The 23,857-nt window shown below is 46.3% G+C and overlaps 1 protein-coding gene across 1 annotated transcript in view; it reads left to right on the forward strand.

The window, feature by feature from the left end:
* The window catches only part of LOC120842120 (WD repeat-containing protein 75), a 45,978-nt gene that overhangs the window by 10,699 nt on the left and 11,422 nt on the right, over positions 1–23,857 (forward strand). Inside the window, exons 7-14 of the mRNA XM_040213143.3 lie at positions 552–637; positions 6,057–6,212; positions 8,764–8,948; positions 13,173–13,351; positions 15,370–15,557; positions 17,675–17,864; positions 21,693–21,784; positions 22,736–22,822. Coding sequence (XP_040069077.1) covers positions 552–637; positions 6,057–6,212; positions 8,764–8,948; positions 13,173–13,351; positions 15,370–15,557; positions 17,675–17,864; positions 21,693–21,784; positions 22,736–22,822 — 1,163 coding nt within the window. The remainder of the gene's footprint in view (positions 1–551; positions 638–6,056; positions 6,213–8,763; positions 8,949–13,172; positions 13,352–15,369; positions 15,558–17,674; positions 17,865–21,692; positions 21,785–22,735; positions 22,823–23,857) is intronic.

The raw sequence follows: 23,857 nt of genomic DNA on the forward strand, positions 1-23,857 counted from the left end.
TTGGTATAAATCAGATAGAACGAAAATCTTACTGACAAGTTTTTTCTTGTTGCTTTGCCTTTACCTGTAAACGTGAAACCGTAAGCGGACCTTTTTGTCATGCAAAGAAGTGTACATCACGCTGACAATTATTTCTGCCATCCGTGCTAAAGGGGTAAGCATCTAAAAAGGGCATATGCCGTCCAGAGGGAGGGCAAGAATAATTGTGTCATCAAAAAGAAAGTTACGAATGACTTTTTGCGTGATAATGAAGTCCACTTGGTTCACACGCAATGGTCCTCTTCGCTTTCCCAATTGGGCGTTTGTTGAATAATTCTTTAGAGGGTGCCGTCTTCTTAACAGGCAGTTTTACAAGATTGTCTCTGCGCTTTGATAACGGTATGATGCAGGTGCAAGGGCACTGGTAAAATGTTGAGCATAGCTTCTTCTATAAATGCTCAGTCTATGGCCGGCGCTGCTTTAGTCCACTTCTTAGATATCGTCTCTGTCCTTTTGATGCAATTGCGTTTCTTATTCGAACTTACTAATCTTTTTCTTTTTCCATCGTGCAGGCAGGGCCTAGAAGAGGGTGCTCCAACCAGATCCGTGTACCACTGGCACACCCTTCCCGTTGCGGATCTCGTCTTCTCCTCCACAGGTGGGCGCGATCGCTTCTTCGGCCTGCAGACTTTACACCGCGTGCAATATCCAGTTAGCTGTACGTGGCTGTACGCGGGACAATGGCATAAAGGTGACGGCCATTGAGAGGTTTCCACTGCTCGGTTGCAGCTACAGTAGAATCTCGTTAATTCAAACTCTCTTAATCCAAACTCGCGGATAATTCAAACTAACATGCACGTCCCGTCCCACGTGTATTTAGGAAGGAAACTCCCAGCAATTTAAGCTTTGCATTATTCAAACAAAGTTTTCGTCCCCCTGGGGCTCAAATGAATGAAATTCCACTGTACTAGTACCTCCTAAACCACTCGCTCAGAGATCTTCCTGTAAACTCTGGAACACCTGGGAGTAGAATCGGGTCTGATTTGTGCTGGCAGTAACTTCGCGGGCACTACGTATACTTGTTTCATTTTATTACGCTCACCATGCCAACGTTCTTAACTTAAAACATAACTTAAAATTAATGAACGTACCGCAACAGACGCTACGAGCCACATAGCCGATTCGGCGTGCGACGTGGGCCACAAGATTTCACGCTTCGTGCATTGCTTCAAGCCGGAAGGAAGGTCGCGGGACACGCTCTGAGCTATGGATTGGCTCCGGTGGCTCGTAACATCCATCACGGTACTTCGTAGGGTAAATTTTAAAGGAGCGTGTTTCGATAGCCAGAATAAAATACCACCCAGAAAAAAACACTACCCAGAAAAAAAATTTATGAAAAAAATGTTGATTTTGAAAAATGAAATATTTACACCATCAACATCGAGAGAGTATTCCTAAAAAGTTGATTTGTTTACACTGCATGGTGATTTTTTTATAAATTATTTTCGGTCCACTGAAGTTAAAGAAAAGATAGAGGTTAGAGCCCTTCGAACGCTTTTTTCTCCGTTCCACTTTTTGGCATAAATTTCACTTTAAAGGAAACTATTGTTTTGTAACGGCTCAAAAGGAAAGGCTCGCTCATTGTTTCTCATAACTGGACTTTAATGTGCAATGCAAAAATCTGGACAACATAAAAGGCCAAAGCATTTTGATTTTTGACCGCAATGTTAGCATATAAAATAAATTACTTTTTGGAAATATTTTTTCACAGTTGCACCCTCCGGGCATTCTGCTGCATATCGAATGAAAAAAGAATATTGGGTAGTACATTAGTTTTCTAAAGATAGCTTTTTTTTTAAACAATGTCAGTGTGTTCCCAATAGAAACAATTATAATTTCTTTCACAATTCATGTACACAGTTAAAACTTTGCACTGCATTCTGCCTCGCTACTGCCAGTATATGCTGTTGACCCTTTTGGGTAGTGTCTTCCCTGAATAAAGAATGCATTTAGTTGACATTAAAATTGAAAAATAGTCAAACCATCTACTGGCAATGAGGACTTGGAGAATAGACAAACTGGCAATGAGGACCTTTCTTCTTCAAACTCTGGGGAAAGGGGGCTTAGTACTTTCTCTTTGAAAACAGTTGGGGGAAGCATGTGGACACTCTCTTTGCCTTGGGCTTCACTAGTAGACCAGTTGAACGGTATCAGTTGATGCCCAATGGTTGTGGAGAGCCCCATAGGACTTCGTCCACTTTCGTGCCCTTTCTTTCTGCAATTTGAGGAAGATGAAAAAAAGCCCACACAGGCTTCTCGTCGAGTTAAGTGTAGGGACATATGAGGATATGCTACTATTTTGATCAGATTAATGCTCAAGATTGCTCCTATGATCTTCCTGCATCATTGTTGACTCGTCTTTGTCCAGCTTTTTAAGGGGGGACACCACCTTAAAATTGCAATTTTTGAAAAAAGAAAAAAAAAATCTAATTTCCCTATTTTTGTGTATTGTGGTTTCACTACTAATAATGTATACTCCTGCAAATTTGTATTGCGATATCTGAAGTATTTACAGAGAAATAAAACATTTTCGGTCAGCCAACGATGCAAAATCACGTGTTTTTGAAACATTAAATTTCTGTTTCCTCTTTTCAAACTACTGCAGCTTTCCACCGGTATGCCCTAGAATGATGATCATACTCTCGTTGAAAGAGAAGTTCTTCACAGTTTCAGTACATGAAATATCTTTGCTCGAAAGTACACTCTTTCGGGCAAGAACACCGTAGAAGTCCAGCTTTCACGTAGGAGAGGCTATACATATGGCCAACAATCAGAAAGCCCATCCTGATTGAACACAAAACTGACTAAAACCAGCATTCATTTATAGAACATCAAGTGGGTTTGTCTTCTTTGTATTTCGATGATGCTTGGCCGGCCCATACTTGCTAATGTTGGTTTGTGTATTGCAAGCATACCCAATTCCTCACTCATTTCACAATCGATGTCCAGATGCCGACAACAAAATGACACTCAAAGAAAGCGCTTTAAGCTCGGACTGACTCAGCAAAGCCATGCTGGAGATTGGGTGTAAGCAGAAGGCACCATCTACGCTCTCGGTGCCTTTTAGTTGCCACCATCACCAGTAAAAGCAAATGTAGTGGTGTGAAAACTTTAAACAGGTTTTTCTCAGTTTCACTTTTTGGCAGCAACTTTCGTTTTAAGAAATCTATAATTTCAATGAATCGCTGAATGTATTCTTTGCTGTGGATGTTTCTGAACTAAAATTTAATGAGGAATGGGGCTAGATATTTATTTTTCTATTTAAATAAAGTTCTTATTGCCAAAAAGTAGAGTTTTGATGAGGACAAAATGCCACAATGTGTGCAATGCTTTTCAAATTGACATTTTGCATAGAAAAAACACGGATTTTAAGGTAAAAAATAGATAGCCCCCCTCCCCCCCCCCCCTTACATGTTCTAGTTAAGGCTAAAGATTAGAAACGCTCAATATTCTCCAGCAATCTTATACGATAAATTTCCTTGCCAAGTGAGGCGACTTACATCAATACAGTGTAGACCGCATATAACGTATGTCGCGGGAGTCGCGAAAATCCGCACTATAAGCGGTACCGCGTTATAACCAAAACATCAATTTTTCAGGCCAAAATACATGCCATGAGACAACTTACCTTTGTAAAAGAATTTATTTTATGTTAGATGAAAAATAAAGCTTAGTTTGAGGAAAGTCTTTATTTCACCAGACTAGTACAGTTATGTCTCAAGTGTGTCACACATTTTGAAAGAAATTAGCGGCTTTTGCTTGGCGCAGCCTTTTAACGGCGTCGCGGGTTGCGGATGGACGTTGCGAGCGTTCAGGATTGCTAACCCTAATCACTTTTCTCCGGAGATGAAAACGCGTGAAAATTCGCATCCTTCATACGGTACGCGCCAGTAATACCTTGAACTTTAGCACACGCATGAAATGCGCCAAATAAGAAATCCGGGCGATGTTTGAGGTCACAAATGCTTAGAAATCACCACTGTAGTCGAAGTAAACAAACACGACGACACGGGCGTTTCTGCCGTCTTGAGAGCGCCGCCACGACATCGCCGCACGAGTAGGTGGATCTTCCCTTCTAGTACGTGCTGGGTTATCATAGCGACACACAACGAAAATTCACAGTCAAGGATAGCGCTTTTACGCAGAACGATGAGATGAACTCCGTCTACGACGACGATCACAACCGACACCATGTTTGCGGAGAAGCAGCCGGCCCGCGACCGGTACGCAACGCGCGCGAACACTTCTCCTCGATCTGCGATTGGTCTGTCGGTGCGGTTGTTTGTTTCTTTGTTTCCAACGCAGCGGAGGGACGCACGCACGTGAACGACACGTGCGTGCGTCCCTCTGTCGCTATGGCGACTGAAGCCTCTCTCTTCGCTTCTCCCCACTTCTTCGAGCAACATCCTCGCCCCGCGCCGTCAGCGCCGTTATCTAGTGTCGCACAGGGAAGCGTGCCCGCTGCTCCGGTCGTCGGCGCGGTCGGCGCGCTGTGCCAAAAACCGCACTATAGCCGGTATTTCCCTTCGCGCGCCTGCATTTTAAGCGGTATGTAAATACATGGAGTTCTATGGGAGGCGAACCGGTGGTTTAAAAAAACCGCGTTATACCCGGTCCTGCACTATAAGCGGTTACGTTGTAAGTGGTCTATACTGTAGCTGTGTACCTCCCCCCTTAGCTTATCCGAATATAGTCCTACAGAGATGAAATTTCATACAGTGCATTTAGACGAGATGAATAGACCCCCCAAATTTCTTCAATATTGAGAATCTGGTTTAAAAGTCGACACTTGAAGGTGGTTTCACCCCGTAAACGTGTTTGAATTACAATAACCCGCTTTATTGGGAAAGTGGAATATTGCCAACGTAATTTGGCCTCTTGGGATACCCAGCTTTGGGACCCGTGTTCCAACCAACAGTCGGAATGCTCAGGCTGGCTTTCTGCTGCTGGCAGGGGGTGGAGTGGAGCACATTGTAAGAACCAATATGGGTGGTCCTGAGTAAAAGAATGAGAAAGAGAGCTACAGGGAATTGGAAAAGAAAGTAGGCGAAAGGTTTGGTGCATTTGTGTTGCCAGGATGTGTTAAGGGGGGACATGGGTCTTTGGAGCCAAAAACTTTCTAAAACTGCATTCTTTTGAAAATGGCGATGACTGTTGTTCTTCCGAATCTACCAGGCTTCTAATTTCAAGGATGAATATATGAGCCATATACCAATTCATAATGTCTATACGGGCTGAATGGGTATTGAAGTTGAATGTAAAACATTATTTTCACAAAACACACTTTTTGGACTCATTGAAAATTTGCAGGAGGGATATCTCAGCATCTAGTGCAGATACAAATATAACTTTTCCTGAAATGTGTAGCTAAATGTGTGATGCATACAATGTTGAGAGTAGATTTTTTAATATAAGCCTAGAAACTTTTTTATTTGATCTTTTGTTTTATTACTTGTTAGCCCTACACTGAGCACTGAACTTCAACGTGTGGTAAAATCACTAATAATGGGTTTATCTTAAAAGTACTTCCAACATTGTATTCTCTACACTTCATAGCATAAAGCCATCTGTTAAAAAGGATATTTTGTCGAGCAGTTTTTTTCCTATCGTTGCTCCAAACAAGGGCAGGCAAGTTTTAATTCTCTTGAGGAGAATTCTACTGCCTAAGAAAATGACCAGATATATGAAATCAGCCCAAAAAGCTGAACAAGCTTGTGCAGTTTCATTGGGTTCAGTCATAAAAAGAGAAAAAAAGCTCCAAGACCAGTGTTCCCCCTTAAGGCTGTTTGAGTTGTAGTCAACTCAAGTTCTTTTTTTCCGACTCACAACGCCGGTTCTTTATCGCAAAATTATATTTTGCCTCCGCTTTGCGTTTATTGAGGTGATCGTCAGCAATCGGGACCCACCGGGACCACTGACGTCTGCCTGTATATACTGCTGTTTCGATATGGCTGAAACGCAAGGTAAGATGGCAGACCTTTTCTCCCGGGCTCATCGCATGCACTTTCCATCTGCAGGCGGCTTCCTGCTAAGTGGGGGCGGCGAGTGCGTCCTTGTGAAGTGGGGCCTGGCCTCAGGGGACAAGCAGTTCCTGCCCCGCATGGGGATGCCCCTCTGCCGCCTGACCACCTCCCCCGACTCTGCCCACATACTCACGGCCCACGAGGACAACTGTGAGTGAGCGCCCATTGGTAGAAGGCCCTTTGGACGCACTCGCATCCGATTGCTGGCTTTTCATTCTTGAAAAACATTTATTTTACTCGATTGACAGCCGACGTCATACAGTTTAGTTGGCAACGTCATACAGTTTAGTTGGTGACGTTGTACAGTCTTTGTGCTATTTGTGTTCTGTGATGTTGAACAGAAATAGCACAAAGAACAGACAAGGACACAAAGACGGGAATAGCACTCACTCGTGTTACGTCTGAAAGAATCGACTGTCGAGCCAGTCCCACACACATGCTGAATAAGACATTTCCACTGCCAACTATACCTGTTTTTACCTAAAGAACCGTAGTAAAACAACTCTGGCTCCTCGTGGAACACTACTAATTTCCCCTTTTATGTGGATAATTAAGATATATGTAGGGGAATTTTAGATTAGAGTTATCAATATGTACACATTCCAAACACCAAAAGCATAGCTTTTTCTTCCGACAACCAAATCTCGTAAGAACTATGGGCCGCATATGAAAAATGCGCAAAACTTGCCTTTTTCTTGAGGTGAAAATGGGTATAGAATCGAAACTTCTTAAGGAAGCAACATGACTCCGTCAATATGCCAACAGAGCACCGACAACAGCATCAGAAACTAAACAGAACGGAGCCACGAAATGGCTACCACTGCGATCGCTGCATTGAGGGAGGACGTCAAAATAAGAAAGCTGCTATTTTAATGTTTTGTGGAAGTGGCGACGTTGAAATAATATTTTAAGTCTATTGGTGGTGGGCATTGAAATAATCACTGCCTTAAACTTTCGCCTCTACTCTTAAAGGGGCAATGTAGTGCCTTTTGAGATTCTCGTTTTATTGTCATAACTCAATCTACGAGCTCTAATCATCCTAAGAAACCTGAAATTACAATCATGCACAGCCAACTTGTATATCAAAAAGTGATCAAAGTTCCCGACACTTACTATCGGCTCAGAACGACAGATGGCACTACCGAACCTTACTGAATATGGTCGAACGACGGACGGCACCTGTCAGCCACCTAAGAGCGATGGGTTCCTGCATGGACGAGCGGGACTGGTCGGCCACTCGTCTACGCGGGAAACCATCGTTCGCAAGTGGCTGACACGCGCTGTCTGTCGTTCGACCATATTCAGCAAGGTTTGGTAGCGCCATCTGTCGCTCTGCACCGACGTTAGGTGACAGGAACTTTGATTAGTTTTTTAATACAAATTGGCTCAAAGTATGTCAGCCCATTCTACAAACAGCAGAGGATGCAACAAAACCATTTGGTTTCAGCATCATTGTAGAAAAAGTTATCACGTGTTCAAATGTTTTGCTGATGTTTAGAAATGACTCGTTTAAGTCTTTGCCAATTAGAAAATTTTGTAGTTAACATTTTTTATAAATAGTAGTCTTATTGCACTCTCTGGTTTATAAGTAGTAAACTCTGAAAAACCATTCAGGTCCAAGTTCAAGAAGATAACCGTGGGCAACACTTTGTGTTTTGAAGAAAAGTTAATTTTCAAAAAACAGAAGAAGTTTTTCAAAACATGCTTATGAACAGCCTGTATTTGAAATAAACTGTACTACAGGTTTTACTTGAGCTGGTTGGTACATAATTGAATAGAAAGGAAGTTGATAGTCAGCAGTGTGTGTTTATTTTCCTCTCATGGTGTTTTCATGTATAATTGTTCAGCTGTCAATATTCAATTCAATGTATATGAAACTTTGAGTTGATGTAACTAATATAAATGTGCCCTTCCTGAGTGTGTTACTTACAATGCATGTTGTTTGTAACTTAATAATCAAAAAAAAATGTGTTAAAAACTTTTTTGTTATTTTTTTGTTTCAAGACTAGGGTCTCCCCTTCACTCCACTCTTTATTGTCCAGGTCCCAACTGTCGCCCCCGCGCACGTCCCACAAATTGACACACTCTCACACCCCACTCTCTTCCTGGTTCCTTTTCCCCCGTTTCCCTATCCTTATTCTCCCTGGAGTGTTCCCTACCCTTCTGTCATGCCATCATGCTCCCTACACCCACACGAGGCAGAACGTCCCTATATATTGGCTCACCGTTTGGCGTAAGAGTTAAGACAGGAGCACGGTGCGGCGAATCCGGAGTGCTGACATTGGTGGTCCCAGGAGAAACAGAGCAGCAGGAGAGTGGAGGAAGAAAGCAGATGATAAATTAAGCGGGTTTGTTCTGTTGCAACGAGTTGGAAGTATCTGGAGTGCTCCTCAACATCATGTATTTTTTTACAATGCGCGATGCCGGTGTTTTTGTGCAATGTAAGCTAGAAAAGAACGAGGTGCAGACCTTACAGGTGATGTTTTGCCGCTTCTTCGTGCATATTAAGGCGTTGCCAACAAAATGGGCCCGTCAGGACCACCCACTGAGACCACGCACGCTTGCATTTATGCCTTGCCATTTCGAAGTGGCTGGAATGCACGGGACCTTCTCCTCCAGATTGTTGTATTAAACTCTATGCTGCACGGGGCGTTTTCGGGATGGCGTACGGTAAAACGGTGCCGTGTTGCCCCTGTTGCAGGCCTGCAGCTGCTGAGCTCTCAGCTGCGGGTGGAGCGTGTGGTCCAGGGGCTGGCCCGGAGCCCTTGCAGAGCGAGGCCCTGCCCGTTCCTCCTTCACGACCCCCGGTGGGACTCCCTGGTGCTCGGGGGACGCCCGGGGCACCTCCAGTTTTACCAGCTACAGCACGACAAGCAGCTCTTCAGCGTTAGTGCAATCCCCCTTTCACCTTCTAATTGCTCCCTTCAACCCCTGCCTCAGTCAGATTAAAGGCTGCAGCCATAAGCCATGCGAAGCTCAAGGTCGCCCACTTCACTCCAATTGAAAAGGTAGTGGATAGACCTCGAGGCAGCCAGCATCGAGGTCTTTCCACAGCCTTCCAGTCTGAGCCAATCGGAGCTTGGCGTTCGGACGTCATTGCAATCATTGCGCAAAAAGCAGACGAACCTGCGCTCCGCATAGTCTTCTGACAAAGACCTTACCGTAGCATGTTTCTGGATGGTTCAATATCCTTTTCAAAAGTTGCGCCATCTAGTAGCAGCTGCACCAATTAGCCGAGCTTGGGCACGTAATCTGAGCATGTATTGGACTCGAGGGCTGCTTCAGGATTCGGCATGAGCTTGGCTCGGCCCGTATCAAAAACGAGTGCTGTGTCGGCGATCAGTCGTGACTCTAATGAACCACATGCTTTGTGGCCGAGAAAGAGCGACCACCGATGTTGCTTGGGGGGTTTTGACGAGTCAGTTTAATTGGATTTGTTTTATTATCAGTAAGGCATACGCATATTACTGAAAAAGCTGATGAACCCATAGCCCATTGGCTAGTTTGGGTTCATTAAAAAATTTTGAGGACACCTAAGCACTTCTTAAGAATTGGGAATGGAAAAGCATTCTTGGTGCCAAAAGGAGCAAAAGCGGCCGCAGTGCCGGCAGGGAGTGCAGCGGTGCGCCGTGCAGGCCGCCCTGGCTCGCTGGTGACTGCTGCATTGCTGGGTGAGGCAGCAGCGGGAGTGTGAAGCTCAATGCGGCGCCATTAGTGCGAAGCTTGGCGCGGTGCGTGCTGAAATCATGTGTCCTCTCGTCATCATCGCTCTAGCTGTGGGTACTGGTTGACGATGTCAGACCTCAAAGCATAACGATAGGCCTAATGTTAGGCCTAATAATAAGGCCAGCGCCAACGTTGCTAAAACACTCAGTTGGGAAACTCGCCACCGAAACCCGGGCCGCTGGCGTCCACCGAGACCGAGCTAAATGCGACAACAGCGCCACTCTTTTTCGTTTGTCTGTACTGTGGTCACCTCGAGCTTTTTGAAAGCCTGTTTTTGCGTAAAAACAAACGGAAAAGACTCTTTTTGTATGAAATTTATTGGAGTTTAGTACCAAATGATGGGCGCGTGATGTTTTTATCATCTTTAGTTCGCAAGGTTTTGCGGAACAATTAATATTGTTTTCATACAACCATGCCTCAGCGGGCCTTTCAGGTAGCACGTCCTGACCTAGGTGCATTTTTACGTCGGTAGTTGAACGCGGCGCGTCCGCCGGGGAGACGGGGGTGGCACCCTGTAACCTCTACCGCTGTATCTGTTCTCAAAGCCAAAGTAGATGTGACGTGCAGTTCTTCGAGAGGCCGCTGCGGGAGAAATGGTGGCTTCGTGTTCGTCATTAGCTCGGTGCTCGGAGACAGATTGGGGCCACTTTTTCAAAGCTGTCTCTATGGGAGTTTCCCAACTGAGTGTTTTAGTAACGTTGGCCAGCGCATACCCGCATCCCCCCCCTCCCATGCACTGCCAGCAGTTCGGCTGGTTCCTCAGCAACGATGACACCATTCCTATGGAGCCACACGACGCGTCGCAGCCAATGAGAATTTAGGTGCCGTTTTGCTCAGCCAATAAAAATTTAGGTGCCATTTTTCGCTGCTATAAACAACGCTGGCTTTGCTTCATGGGACAGTTAATGCTTTCGCATTAAAATAAGGTGTCCAAGGCATAGAGTGAGCAACACGGGTTATTAAAAACCTAGGTGAAAATGCTACTAAACAAAAAATAAACAACAAGACTCGCATTCGTAGGAGCTATACTAATTTCACTGAACCAAGAGGATGATGTGAAGGTGATTTAAGGAGGCTAAAGGTAGTGCTTTATTTAATGTGTCTGACGGATATGTCTGGTTTTGAGATATGTAGAAATTAATCTGAGGCGACTGCGTGATACTTGCTTGAAAATTTAAAAACCTGTCTTTGGTAGAGATGATGTATAAATTGCGCGAAAATTTGACTACATCCATCTATTTTATGCACCGGTTCCTAGAATTTCTTTTGCCTTCGTTACTAGCTCGCTGGAGCTGTAAATGAAAATTCTGGTAAGCTCGAACAGTAAACTTTCGTTTGTTCGACCTCGGTTAATTCGACTTTTCCTTTAATTCGATCGGGTTCAAAAGTCCCGGCGAGTGCCCATACATTTCTATGGGAAGAAAAGTTTGATAGTTCGAACTGTGGAAGACTGCATCGCATCGGATAATTCGTCCCGAGCAAATGTGCGCGGGCTCACATTGCAGGGCACCACGACAGAAAAACCACCAACATACGGTGAAACTTGGTCCCTATGCTGCAAAGCCGAACGTGCACAAATATGCGCCTGCTCCTCTACGCCGTTAAGATGGACCGTAGCGAATGACACGAGCCAGTGCAGCCGATTTGGTGTGGAGTAGCGCTGGAACATAGCACATGGTCAGGCGCACACGAGCCAGCGTGCGCTCGCGAAGCGTTTTTTCTGTAGCATAAGTTCTACAGAAAGCGTAAATACTCTTTTTCCTTTCTTTTTGTTGTTATTTATGTATTTATTTATTTTTTTTTTTTTTTTGTCGCCGAGGGTTTGGTTGTTTGGCGCCAAAGTCGGCTTGAAGCTTTCCCAGCGAGCGCTCTCAAAGTGCTTCTCTATAGCATCGTGTGCGGTCCATCTGCGCCATCTGTGCGTCGGAAAACTGTCTTTTCCTTTTTTTTGTCTTTGAGTCGACTTTGTATTGGTGCAAAAGTCAGCTCGTAAAACTTACTTTTTTCGTTGCTTTCTTTTTTCTTTTCTTGCAGTGCGCGATTTTTGGGGGACGTGATGTTTAGTTACGCTGCTCTCCGAAGCCTGCTTTTGGACACGCGTTTTAAGCGCAGATGGCAGCAGACTATCCGTGAGAACTTTGGACAATAAAAGGAAGTGGAATTTTAACCGTTTTCCTGTCATTTTTTTTAATTCGAATCATTCGGATAATTCAACCAAATTTCAAGGTTCTGTCGAGGTCGAATTAACGAAAGTTTACTATAGTAATAATAAAAAGGCTAAAAATTGACTGTGTACATTACGCTGCACTGTTGATACGAGCGAGTGATAGCCGGCTCTTCTGTTCTGGAATTGAAAGGCTTTCATTCAAAATTCTTTTTAAATCGCTAATTTCGTACGCTAACCTAAGTGGGAACATCTGGTGCGTGCCAATATTTTCGTAAAATGCGTAAGAGCTTCAACGTCCTGTTTGCACCAATGATGTGACGCAAACAATGCGACTGAGACGCGAACAGCGGAGCGCATGACCATTTACACGTTTGACGCTACCTGGAGGCTCCTAGGAACTGATTAAACTGTGTGGCGGAGAGTGAATGGGGGGGGGGGGGGGGGGGGGGGGGGAGGGGGGGGTTGCGAAGGTGGGTGACCCACGTAGATGGCACACTCTTGCAGTACCCCTCTCCACTCTACAGTTTTAGCACTTCCGAGGCGCCTCCAGGTAGTGTAGCACGGGGTTGGAGGCCGTGCGCTGCCGCTATTTGCGTTCCATTCATACCCGGTAGTTATGGTGCCTAGAAGGCCTCTTCGACTGGTGTGTTCCAGCCTTCTGTCCTTCTCATATCAAAAGCGATCCCAAAGTGGCAACAGATGACGCCACAAAAGTCGGAGTGCCATGCTGTCGGATGTCGTGATCCTGGCAGCTGTTGCTAGATCTCGGGGCAAAATGTATGAGGGAACGCGAGTGTCACCGTCGTCGCGGCATCCGAGCTCTTGGCTGCTTAAGCTTCTGTGAACTGTCAAGCTGGAGGACGGCCTGCAGCAGGACAGGCATCGGCCAGTTCCACCACCAGGATCATGGGTGGCGACGACATTACACTTCAGAGACACCATGGCTGTGTTCCAAAATTTACTCTCTTATCTTACTCTGGGGTAAGGGTTTTGTACCGTGGCGTCCTTAAACATACCCGCCTCCACCGTTTTTCAATCTATGTTGTCATGTGACACGACCCGTGGGAGCAACCTCGGATGCATTTAGGTAAGATATGGAACACAACCCATCTGGCTCCAGTTTTTAGGACGCGGTTAACGGGTTAGTTGAAGGCATGTTCCAGGCGACGTACCGGCAGTGTTCGCATCACCTCTCTGACCGCTTTCCCTCCATGCAGCTGGATGTGGTGGGCCTGAACTACGTGACCCAGGAGAGGGACGGGGCTGTGGTAAACACGGAGGTGGCGCTGGCGTCCCTGGCAGGGGACTGGCTGGCCAGTGTCCAGCACTGGGCAGACGCCGACCTGGGCCCCGAGACGCGCCTCAAGTTCTGGCGTTTTGACCATCCCCTCCAGAAGTAGGTGCCACCCACCCTTTTTTCGTTTGCCGCCACCCCGACTTGCTCGTGATGCCACTCGCCGTTTGCTCGACGTCTTGTGCGCCTCGTCCTGCATGTTTAGAGTTCGAGAGCCCTTCGTCGAATTCTCGAACTCGTTTGAGTGTAGGAGCCAAATACCGTAAGCTATTTATTTTCGCTGACAAATTTTTGTGAATCCAGCCAGAGCTGAAAATGTTCCGGCCTACTGCATTATTTTCTTTCAAATACTTTACATACTTATGTTATTAATAAAACATAAGTAATGCTCACGCAAGAACCTCTGCATGCCTGTTTTCCCCTTGTTAGATCATTGCTCAAGGAGGCCCAGCATGTCGACGCAGCTTCCGAAGTGTCGACGTTTTGCCCGAATTGTTTGCGAGGCTAAGTGTTTAGAAAACCTATTTTTCGCAAGATGCGGGCGATTCACGAAATTTGCGAAAATTGGGTCCTCGCAAAAAAGAACTTATTTACAGCAGCCAATTTCTCGAAAGGTTGAGAGCCAATGCAGAGCAGAGGGAATTAAGATTTTGGGGTATGGTTTGTCAAACTGGGCGGGAAAGGGGGGGGGCGGGGGGGGGGCGGGGCGGGGCGGGGCAGGGCGGGGCGGGGCGGGGCGGGGCGGGGGGGGCGGGGCGGGGCGGGGCGGGGCGGGGCGGGGGTCAAGAACCTTGTGGGTTTCCCAAACTCACAAACATCCTCGGCCATCGCAGGCCTAAGTGAAGTGTTCTTCCAGATTAAGCGCTATTTTAGCAGCTATGAGCCATTCACTGACTCCTAGTTATGAGTAGGGTGTGTACTTTCCGGTGTTTATTTATGAGAAAAATCGGCAGATGTTTTTCGGTGTTTATTTATTTTCAAAACACCGGTGTATTTCGGTGGAATGTCTCACGACGAGGCTAAAATCGGTGAATATCGGTGAAAAAAAGCGATTGATCACAGGCAGAGAGTTCCAGTTTTATTCACATAGTTCATACACTTCTTCTCTAGGAAGCAACTATTTCTCACACTTGGTTATTATAGTAGATGCAAGCATACTTTCATGCTTGCATCTACACGCAAGGAACGTGCTGGCGTCATGGCAGCACGTTCCTTGCGGTTCACAACCCGCAATTATGAAAGCGCACTCTCCTGTACGACACGGACGTTGGCAATGTCTTCCAGGAACCACAGCAACCTCTGAATACATGGCTTTCACTGACATCATTTGGCCAGACACAATGAGGAAAAGGCACGTGAGAGCCTACCCTCCAATGTGTTAATTTTTCCACAAAAGGGGGCCATGGGAGACACAATAGGGGAAAGGCGTATGAGAGCTTAGCTTCCACTGCGTTCACTAGACGCTTTTGACCCCCAGAAAGGAGGGCGGACTGACGCTACCTGCAAGCCATGTATAAACACTGGAAGAATGCAGGATCCACGAGATAACACGTTTGACGAACTTCTACGGGGAAAGGGTTTCGCTAGGTCGGAAACTAGCAACGACCGGTGTTTTTCGGTTTTAACCAGGGTGAAAATATCCAACCACCGGTGTTTTTCGGTTTTAACCGATTTTATATTTTCGTCACCGACGGATGTTTATCGGTGTTTTTCGGTTAAAACCGGAAAATACACACTCTAGTTATGAGCCAAGCACTTTATAGGCAGTGGTAGGTTAGAAGCCCAGTAGACACTCTGCCTCCAGCGCCAGCTTCTTGCCTTCAATAGCACATCGTCGCACATGGAGCCAAAGCCCCGTGGAAGGGCAGATGCTGAAGGCAGAACATCTACCGCATTCTTAACCTGTCACTGACTATAGTATGCCCATTATTTTTTGCAAGGTCCGTAGCGTTCTGCATTTTTGTACTGCATCGGTGCCGAGACCGGGACGGGTTCTCCGGTTGCCATTTGAGTCACATGTTGAGAATCCCTGCAATGAAATTCCATCACTTCACTCGCTCTGCATACTATTACCATTTCACCGAGGCGAGCTCGTCTCAAATGGCGTTTGTTCCCCGCAGCTTTGTGCTGGACACGAGCGTGTACCAGCCCCACGGTGTGGAGGTGGTGGACCTGCAGCTGCGCCACCCGGCCAGCCCCGGCCAGGCGCCACTGGCCGTCACCGCGGGGCGGGATCGCAGGTTCAGGCTCTGGGCCCCTCAGCACCCGGAGGAAGACCGGGCTGCTGACACACCCGACACTCCTCGAAGTAATCCCTGTTTGTGCGCGAGATGTGAGGGATTGTGTGCGTTCATCCATCAAGACTCGACAGCTAGATTTAGCGGGGAAACCTCACCAGCAAACTCGTCTTTGTTTATAGTCACCAAGCGTTACGGCGAGCTTGTAAATAGCCTTATAATTTTTACTTGCTGATTTTTCGCTTTCTTTTTTTTTTTTATTTTGAAGTACTAGACCAACTGGTATTCGCGACTCCAGCGACCTATAGGGGGCGCCACCACCGAACAAACATGGCGGCTGAGTCCAGGTCGCGTCAGCTCGGCCGGGCCACCAGAACAGGTGGCGCGTTCAATTTAACAGATTTTCTTTTGTTTAATGCCCAATTTTATAGCTATTTGAACTGAGACGGCTAAGTGTAGCCGGTGCACATAAACTCGCAGACCATAGTTTTGTTTTCCCGGTGTTTTTTGTTCTTTTCATGTCAAACTGTCGTTTCAGAGATTTCGTTCAAAACCGAAACTATATGGGCTCTGGAGAGTCGGTAATATACTAATCAGTTTTGATCATCTAAGAAAAGCGGCAATGACCGCAGAATTCTTCCGCCGACAGTAATTTTCAGCCAATTCGCATGCCTCGACCATCCGACTAATCTGTCCGCGAAATCGAGCTTTTGTGCGTATTTGCGTTTAAGAAACAGCTCCCAGTCGTCTGCTCGGTCAACAACTCAGGCTGCACGAAAATTACGAAAATTAAGCAAGCGCTTCTTGAGCCAAGGATCATGTTAACCCGTCGGCACTCCATTAAGCCGCTGATACTCGTATTTCAATTCAGGTTTTGTCGCAATCGAGAAGTCATTTTGACGAGCGGGTATGTATTATATTACGTACTATGGGGGTACCACTGAAGCGGTATTAGTATATTCTTCGGGTTGAATTATGAGCTTAGTCTAGCTATTAGGTGAACTGCTGAATAAATATATATTTGACAGGCAGAGAGATACTACTTAAACTTAGCCAAATAGTTCTAACCGGCAGCACGGAGACAAACTGAAGAGAGTCTTCACTGGAGTTCACGCAGAACCTCTCCGCATTGAACTTTGCTTCGGATCCTGAACGGAGAAAATAAGTATCTTTTGTGGCCGGTTAACCTGAGCAATGTAGACATATATTGCTGCTGGCTTCGACGGGGGATATAATATTTATATTGGAGGCTTGGTAGATCAAAATGCCGTAACAGCTTCTAACGTTGAGAGACGCGTCCCCCACCTTTTGAAAACAGAAAATTTCCGTCATTCATCATTTGCACCGAGAAGGTTTTCCTGAATCAAGTAATGACGAAATCAGCCCAACTCCTTCAGAGTGGTCCAGAGGCTTTTTCGACTAAAAGCAGCCAAGATGAATGGCCAACGCACCGACCGGCGTGGGTGGCTCAAACTTGAAGCTAATCGAACACAACCAAACTCAAGAAAAGCAGCTATCGAGCCTTCCCATTCACTTGACTGCAACATTGGTGTTCCCTCCAGTGAAAGGCCTCGTCTGTCGTCCTCCCACTGTTCTACATCCTTACAAAGAAGCCCCTTATCAGTTACCAAGTAGTCGTCATTTTGAATGTGATTCGAGACAGACAAGAAATCAAAACGTTTTTCCGCGATTCTTCCCCATCCAAGAAATCGAAAGCACGCGACCGTGTGTTGTGGAGTGAACGGGCTTGCAAACACTTGATAAAAAAAAACAATGTACTGAGGCTTCACCACACTAATGAACACTTAGGCAAACTTGAGAAATTTTCGGACCTTCGTCAAATTACGTTGTTCGCCAGCACGCCGACAACACGTGTCCGCGAAAGCCACAAGAGACGCGGAGGGGCGCGGAGCGACCTGGACCGGCTGGTTCCCGGTTTTCCCGCTTGGTGGCGTCCGTTTTGCTGGAGTCGCGAATAGGCTGCCGACCTTTCTGGCACACCTCAACAGCCCGGGGTCGAAATAAGGATTATTACCCGGATTAGTGCATACTGTCGTAGTCTGTGACTGTGGAAAACATTGATGCTAACGTTAATGCTCTGACAGCTCGTTGCTGCTTTGAAAATTTGGTCAGAAGTCTGTAAAAGTGTGTCGAGTCTCAACAAGCATCCCCCCCCCCACAACACCAGGCGGTGCCCCGTCCCGGTCGTGGAACTGCGTGGCCAGTGGCCGATACCGGGACCTGCAGCCCGGACGCTGTGCCTTCTCCGAGGACGGGTCCCTGCTGGCCGTGGCCTTCGGCCGGTCGGCCACCCTCTGGTCCGAGGAGTGCCGCCTCGTCGGGTCCCTGGCGCACCCGCACTGCCCCTCGCAGCTGGGGTGAGCACGCCGGTCTGTGTGGGCGTCTGCCACAAGCTGCAAAGGCATACCTGCAAAGTCTCCCGTATTATTTGGGAGACTCCCAAATTTTCACCAGTTTGTAGTGTTGTACGATTGACAAAACAATATCCCGGAAAACGCAAATTCTACCCCCTCCCCCTCCTTTCCCGCACTGAAATAAGGAGTTTTTGCTGCCGCAATAAATGGCCGCAATTGATAGTGAGGCCCAGCTTCTTCCCGCTAGCATGAGCAGTGCCATATAAATCTAGTGAAGTTGCCTTCATGTACATTTGTTGTCAATATTTTTTTTTAAGAAACTGCAACCCTCCCACCCCTTTTCCACTTAGAAATTCTCCCGGATATGGTTTCTCTGAACTTGGCAGGTATGCAGAGGGGGAGTGGCTGGGAAACCTCAATTTGATCCTCACTATAATTTGGGCCTCTGTGTAGGGTGGAGTTTTAATGTCGCAGGGATATGAAAACACCATAGGACCTTGTTGACGCGTTTTCGGTTTGTACGTTGTAGTCGCATCGGTGGCTCCGAGACAAGGCGCCGGCCTGCGGATCTGCGGGTGGCGGGTTCGAATAAGCCCCCAATCTGGTGGAGGCTTATCGTGTAGAAGGCTCCGTGCAGCTGAGATTTTAGTTGTGCATCAAAAGATCCCCGGGTTGTCGAAATCGATCCTCGGTCCTCCGCCGGGGCGCGCCTGATGTCCTTCGTTGATTCGGCTTTAAAACTCCGAGATTCGGTTGATACGTTTTTCCGGCCGTTAAGGGGGAACACTACCCAAAAGGGTCAACTTTTGAACCAATGGCTTAATATGAACGAAATCTACTGTATATACTGCAAGGCAGAATGCAGTGCAAAGTTTCATCTGCGTACATGAATTGTAAAATAAATTATAGTAATTTTTATCAGGAACACACTGACTTTGTTTAGGAAAGCTATCTTTAGAAAACTAATGTAATGCCCAATATTTTTCTTCGTTAGATATGCAGCAGGATGCCTGGAAAGTGCAGCTGTGAAAACAAAATTTCCAAAAAGTAATTAATTTTTATGCTAACATTGCAGTGAAAAATCAGATAATTTGTTTGCCTTTTATGTTGCCGACAAAATCTAACATATTTTATAAAAGACATCCGCAAAGTCAAAAAACAATTCCACAGTTTCATTGCCCATAAAATTCCAGTTAGGAAAAACGTTGAGTCTTTCCTCTTGTCTCATTAACAGATAATATTTTTCCTAAAGTGAAATTTATACCAAAAAGTGAAACGGAGAAAAATGTGTTCAACGTGCTCTAACCTCTACCTTTTCTTTAGCATTGGTGTACTGAATATAATTTATAAAAAAAATAACCATGCAGTGTAAACTAATGAAACTTTTCGGGAAATTTGTCTAGATGTTAGTGGATGTAAATATGGCATTTTTCAAAATCAACTTTTTTTGCAGAAATTGTTTTTTTTCTGGGTAGTGTCCCGCTTTAAGGTCGAGCCTGCTGGTCCTATTCAACTACCATAGAGATATATACCGAGAGTTGCCCCACCCCTATTTAAAGGGGCACTGACACATCAAAATCGTAATTTATTTTATTATCCGAAACGATTGCTTGGGAATTCAGTATTTGTGAATTAAAAAAAACAATTTCCAAATTCCGAATTCGAAGTTCCCGCCCAATCCGCGCCAGTGCAGCGAGTCAAATTTTGCGGTCTCCTGCGACTCGACTTTCTTTCGGACCTCCGCACCACGCTGTGAAGCAAAGCGCCGTTGCTACCGCGACCCGAAGAGAGGAGGAGGTGAGCAGGCGGGATGGAAGGGAGCCCGGCGCGGGGAAAAACCGGTTTCTTCCCCGACTCGGCAATAAGCCTCTGCCATAGCTATGCCTCTGCTCGAGCGCCGCCAAGTTTTCCGAGGGAGAACACAAATCCAGGAAGTGACATCACACCGAAATCTGATTTTTGATATTTCAAAAAGAAAGGCCGTAGTGCGTTCGCAGTTGCGTTAAAAAACATGTTTTACGATTGCCGTTGTTAAATGTTATAGAAATGTCGCCTACAAAGCTTCTAAATTTCCTGATTTTTGACGTCACCGATCAAAAGAAGCAAGGAGGTAATCACGGGAAATATAAACGCCAAAAATAAAAAGGCGCGCGCGCGCGTGGGAAAATTTTTTTTTTTTGCGATGCGGTTTTTTTTTTTTTTGTGTCTATGACTACAACTTGCATCGTTTCAGACAATAAAAAATAATACGACCTTTGGGGTGTCAGTGCCCCTTTAAGGCATGATTTGCTATTTATTCTAAAATGCAGAAAGACGGCCCACTTCAAGTAATTGCAGTGATCAGGCCAATCGCAACCTTGGCTGGCATGGGGTTAGGTAGCTACAGTGGAAGATAAGCAAACATTGCTGTCTGACTGGGAAGAACAGTCTTAACACGCCTTTTGATTAGCCCCTGGCACTCTCTGGGCAACTGAATCGTGCAGCTGCAGCAGGTTTCATCTACAGAAGAGGTGTATACGCCATAGGCCAATAAAGCTGTTTACCATTCTAATGTGATAGCAAGTTTGGCAAGTTGCAGAATACAAAAAATAGCAGTCTAATGCGAAAGCATTAAGTGTCCCATGGAGCGAGTCGACGTCACCAACTTTGAAGCCGCGCCAAACGGCACCTTAAGTCCTTTCTCCAAGTGAAGCCAGCTGCCAGCTATGAAACTACTCGAAAAGCCTAGCCAAACGACACCTAGTTTCCCCTATCCCAAAGGAGTGGAGTAAAGCTGATGGATTTCAGCTTCAGTCCCATCGACTGGCGCGCGTTGACAGGGCTCCCATTGGCCGATGCGCATCAGTTTCAACAACCGCCACCCCATGGCGCTTCGTGTCCACGGGGGCAGCAGCTCCAACGCTCCACGCCCAAGGTCAGCGCGCGCGCGCGCGCTTGATTGTCGACGCAAGTATGCTGCACAGGAAAGAAGAGAGTGGAAGAGCGGCGTGCATGCTTTCGCATTCACAACTCGTAAGAAGTGCTGAGGTGTACCTTAAGCCTTTTCTTTTCTTTTTTTTTTCACACTTTGCTTTTGGTCACACGTTAAATGTTTTCCCATTCCTTATTTTCATCCGATTTACTCTCAGTCAAAGGCAAGCTATCTCTCAGGGTGTAATGGTAGCGTATTGATTTCCCATTCGTCGCGTTTATGTTCCCGGTTGTTACGTCCAAAAAATGAACCTCAATGCGGCCCATGTAGAATGTGAGCCGCTTCGAGTTGCATTTTTTCATTTGATTTCCACAGCAATTGCATGTCCGGCAACGAGCCAATGGTTACCCACTACTGTATCCTTCGCCAACGTCTATGCTGCCTCTTTGCATTGTTTAGTCGCTGATTTCAAGATCAAAGTGCGGTTTTACTAATGAAAAAAGAATCAGATATAGACAGTTGAAAATTCGATGATTTCCACCAACAGAAACGTTCTTGTGTCTGAAAAGAGCCACCCGTAAATCGGACAATTTGGTCGTTGAAGTTTGGGCTTCTCTCCTCTTTTTCTATTTCGTGATCCATTGTTCCCCCGCCCTAGCCACACCGCTCTAGTCACAGACAAAACGAGAACGGTGGGGCACGTCTTTCGAACGCCCGGCCTCCAGCACGCGCTTCGTGCCTTCTGCCACGCTTTGGCCGCACGCACCCCCTCGAGGTGCGCGAGATGCCGAACAGTCGTTGAAGGTGGGAAGCTCGCGCCAGAGGCAGGACAACCGAAGCTCCTCCCCGCCGTACTCGTCCCATCGACGGCCGTAAGGTGACCTTGTCGTGTCCGTTGCTTCGTCCTTGTACCGTGCCAGGTCCTTGGCCTTTGGGCGTGGCTCCTCCTGCTGTCTGCTCCTGAGCTGCACCGAGGCGAGGCTCATTGCCTGGGATGTGGTTTCTCTCTCAGGTAAGTGCCCCGGCCCTGTCCAATTCTCCCGGGGGAATGTTGGGCGTGACAGAGCTTTGGAGGGGCCGTATGAGTCGATTTCTTAACGGACTGCGATATAATTTAGTCCAGGGGTGCCCCTAGGTGGTGCATTTGCATGGACGAATGTGGGGATTTTCTGCAGGTGAACTGGACTCTTGTAGCGAACCCGGTTCGAAACACTCTTCTTTAATCTCCCCTAAACAACCCAAACACACATCCTAAACCCCTGTCGGAGTCCTGGCTCACCACGACGCTCTCGCACCCCCCACGACTCCGCGAAAGTTCTCTCACCCTCAGCTGCTTCCGCGGGCTGCCGCTAGAGGCGCCTTAGTCGGGCCAGCCCTGTCCCTTACAGTCTCATCATGTACTGCCCTATATCACTAATTGGCTAAATTACAAATTGCAAGGTATGCCTAAAAGCAATCGAAGCTCGAAATCAATTATGGCTTTTGTGCATCGAGCTATGTTCAAAGTACCTTGAGTGAAATATAAGTAATCTGCACAACATAGGCTACATACTTTTACAGCAATATCTGATTATTTTTTAATTCACTTTTAGTATTCATCATACATGTATTTAATGAAGCAGAAGTTAATGACTGAACAATAAACTCCAGTTGAGCAGCAAATATCATCTCGTAAAATGTAGTCAGGATATAATGTAAGCACTCAAAATGTCCTTTGATTATACTATCAAGTATTCATCAGCACTAGCTCTAGGGGAAGGCAGACACGTGGACTTCGTTTGTGCAAAAGTCAACCTACATTTTGTGTCATATGGTACTAAAAATGGCAAAGAAGTGAACATAGCTTTTGTTGTTTCTATCTCCTCTGTGGTTCAATCTCTAGTGCTTCTTTTCTTCCACCGAGCGAGGAGGCAGCCTTAGGGTCTCTGACGGTTGCCACCATGCCCATGTTCTTTATTCCCAGTGTTGTGGGAGCTGGAGAAGGCTGTGACCTGCCTGGTGACAGACCCCTCCTCCGAATTTGTGGCTGCCTTCTGTGAGGGCGCTAAGTGTGAGTCCTTTGCTTTGTTCACGCTAGAATATCCTTTCATTGTGCTGTGACATTTGAGCATTCTACAGGGTGCTTTTTCACAGCAATATGTGTTATGGGCTCTTCCCGCCTCTGGAAATGACGTCCATTCTTGATATTGTAGTTGTGGATGTTGTAGTAGTAGTTGTAGTTGTAGTAGCTGCCGTTGTTGATATGGTTGGCGACGTAGGGCATTCGTTGTCAATGTTGCCAAATCGTTGAAAAAGGTTGCACGTCGCCCGCTGGAATGGAGCCTCGGTCCGTTCCAAGGCTCCATGGGCTTCGCACATTTGGTTTGACTATCGACAGATTTCCAGAACAGAAGTTGACAATGAATAACTTGAACTGCGTGCTTGATCAGTAATTTTTAAAAACTGGACTGTACTTCAACATTGATTGCCTCCATTTCTCATTTCTTCAATTTGAACATGTGCCCTAAAACATCTAATTAAAAAATGAATTAGTGAATTTTCGTTAACTAGCCATCTTTAGTTGCATTCGCTCGAACCATGGCATACCTCACATTACACACGTTTATTGTACACACACCAAACACATCACCTGGTGATTGACTGGGCAAGTGTCATCTGAGCTGGCGATCCTGGATCAATTGAATAAGAGCACAAAAATCTATTAGCTGAAGATACATTACTATCTTTAAAACTTTAGGTCACACTTGTGACCAGTTAGGCGTTCATGCAACTGGATTAAGAGATGACGAGTGGAGATATTTGACATGGGTAGCACATACCTGGATCTGTCTGGAGATTCTTCAACTGTAGATGCCGAGAAGATTTCAAATGCTCGTTCAGACGACTGCTGATATGATGAGGGTCATCACATATGCTCAGCCGGCTGCACTTTAAAACAAGGAGCTTCTTCGCATCCTAACGTTTACACGAAACTCGTCGAGCAGTGACTACGAAGTGGGCTGGCGTTGGCCTTTTGCACGCCCAGGAAAATAGGACACCAATCCGTGGACCCTATTGCCCTCCCCCCTTCCCGCTGCCCCTCTTC

This window comes from Ixodes scapularis, unplaced genomic scaffold (assembly GCF_016920785.2).
Source record: "Ixodes scapularis isolate PalLabHiFi unplaced genomic scaffold, ASM1692078v2 PGA_scaffold5__190_contigs__length_132052651, whole genome shotgun sequence".
Classification (NCBI taxonomy): Eukaryota; Metazoa; Arthropoda; class Arachnida; order Ixodida; family Ixodidae; genus Ixodes; species Ixodes scapularis.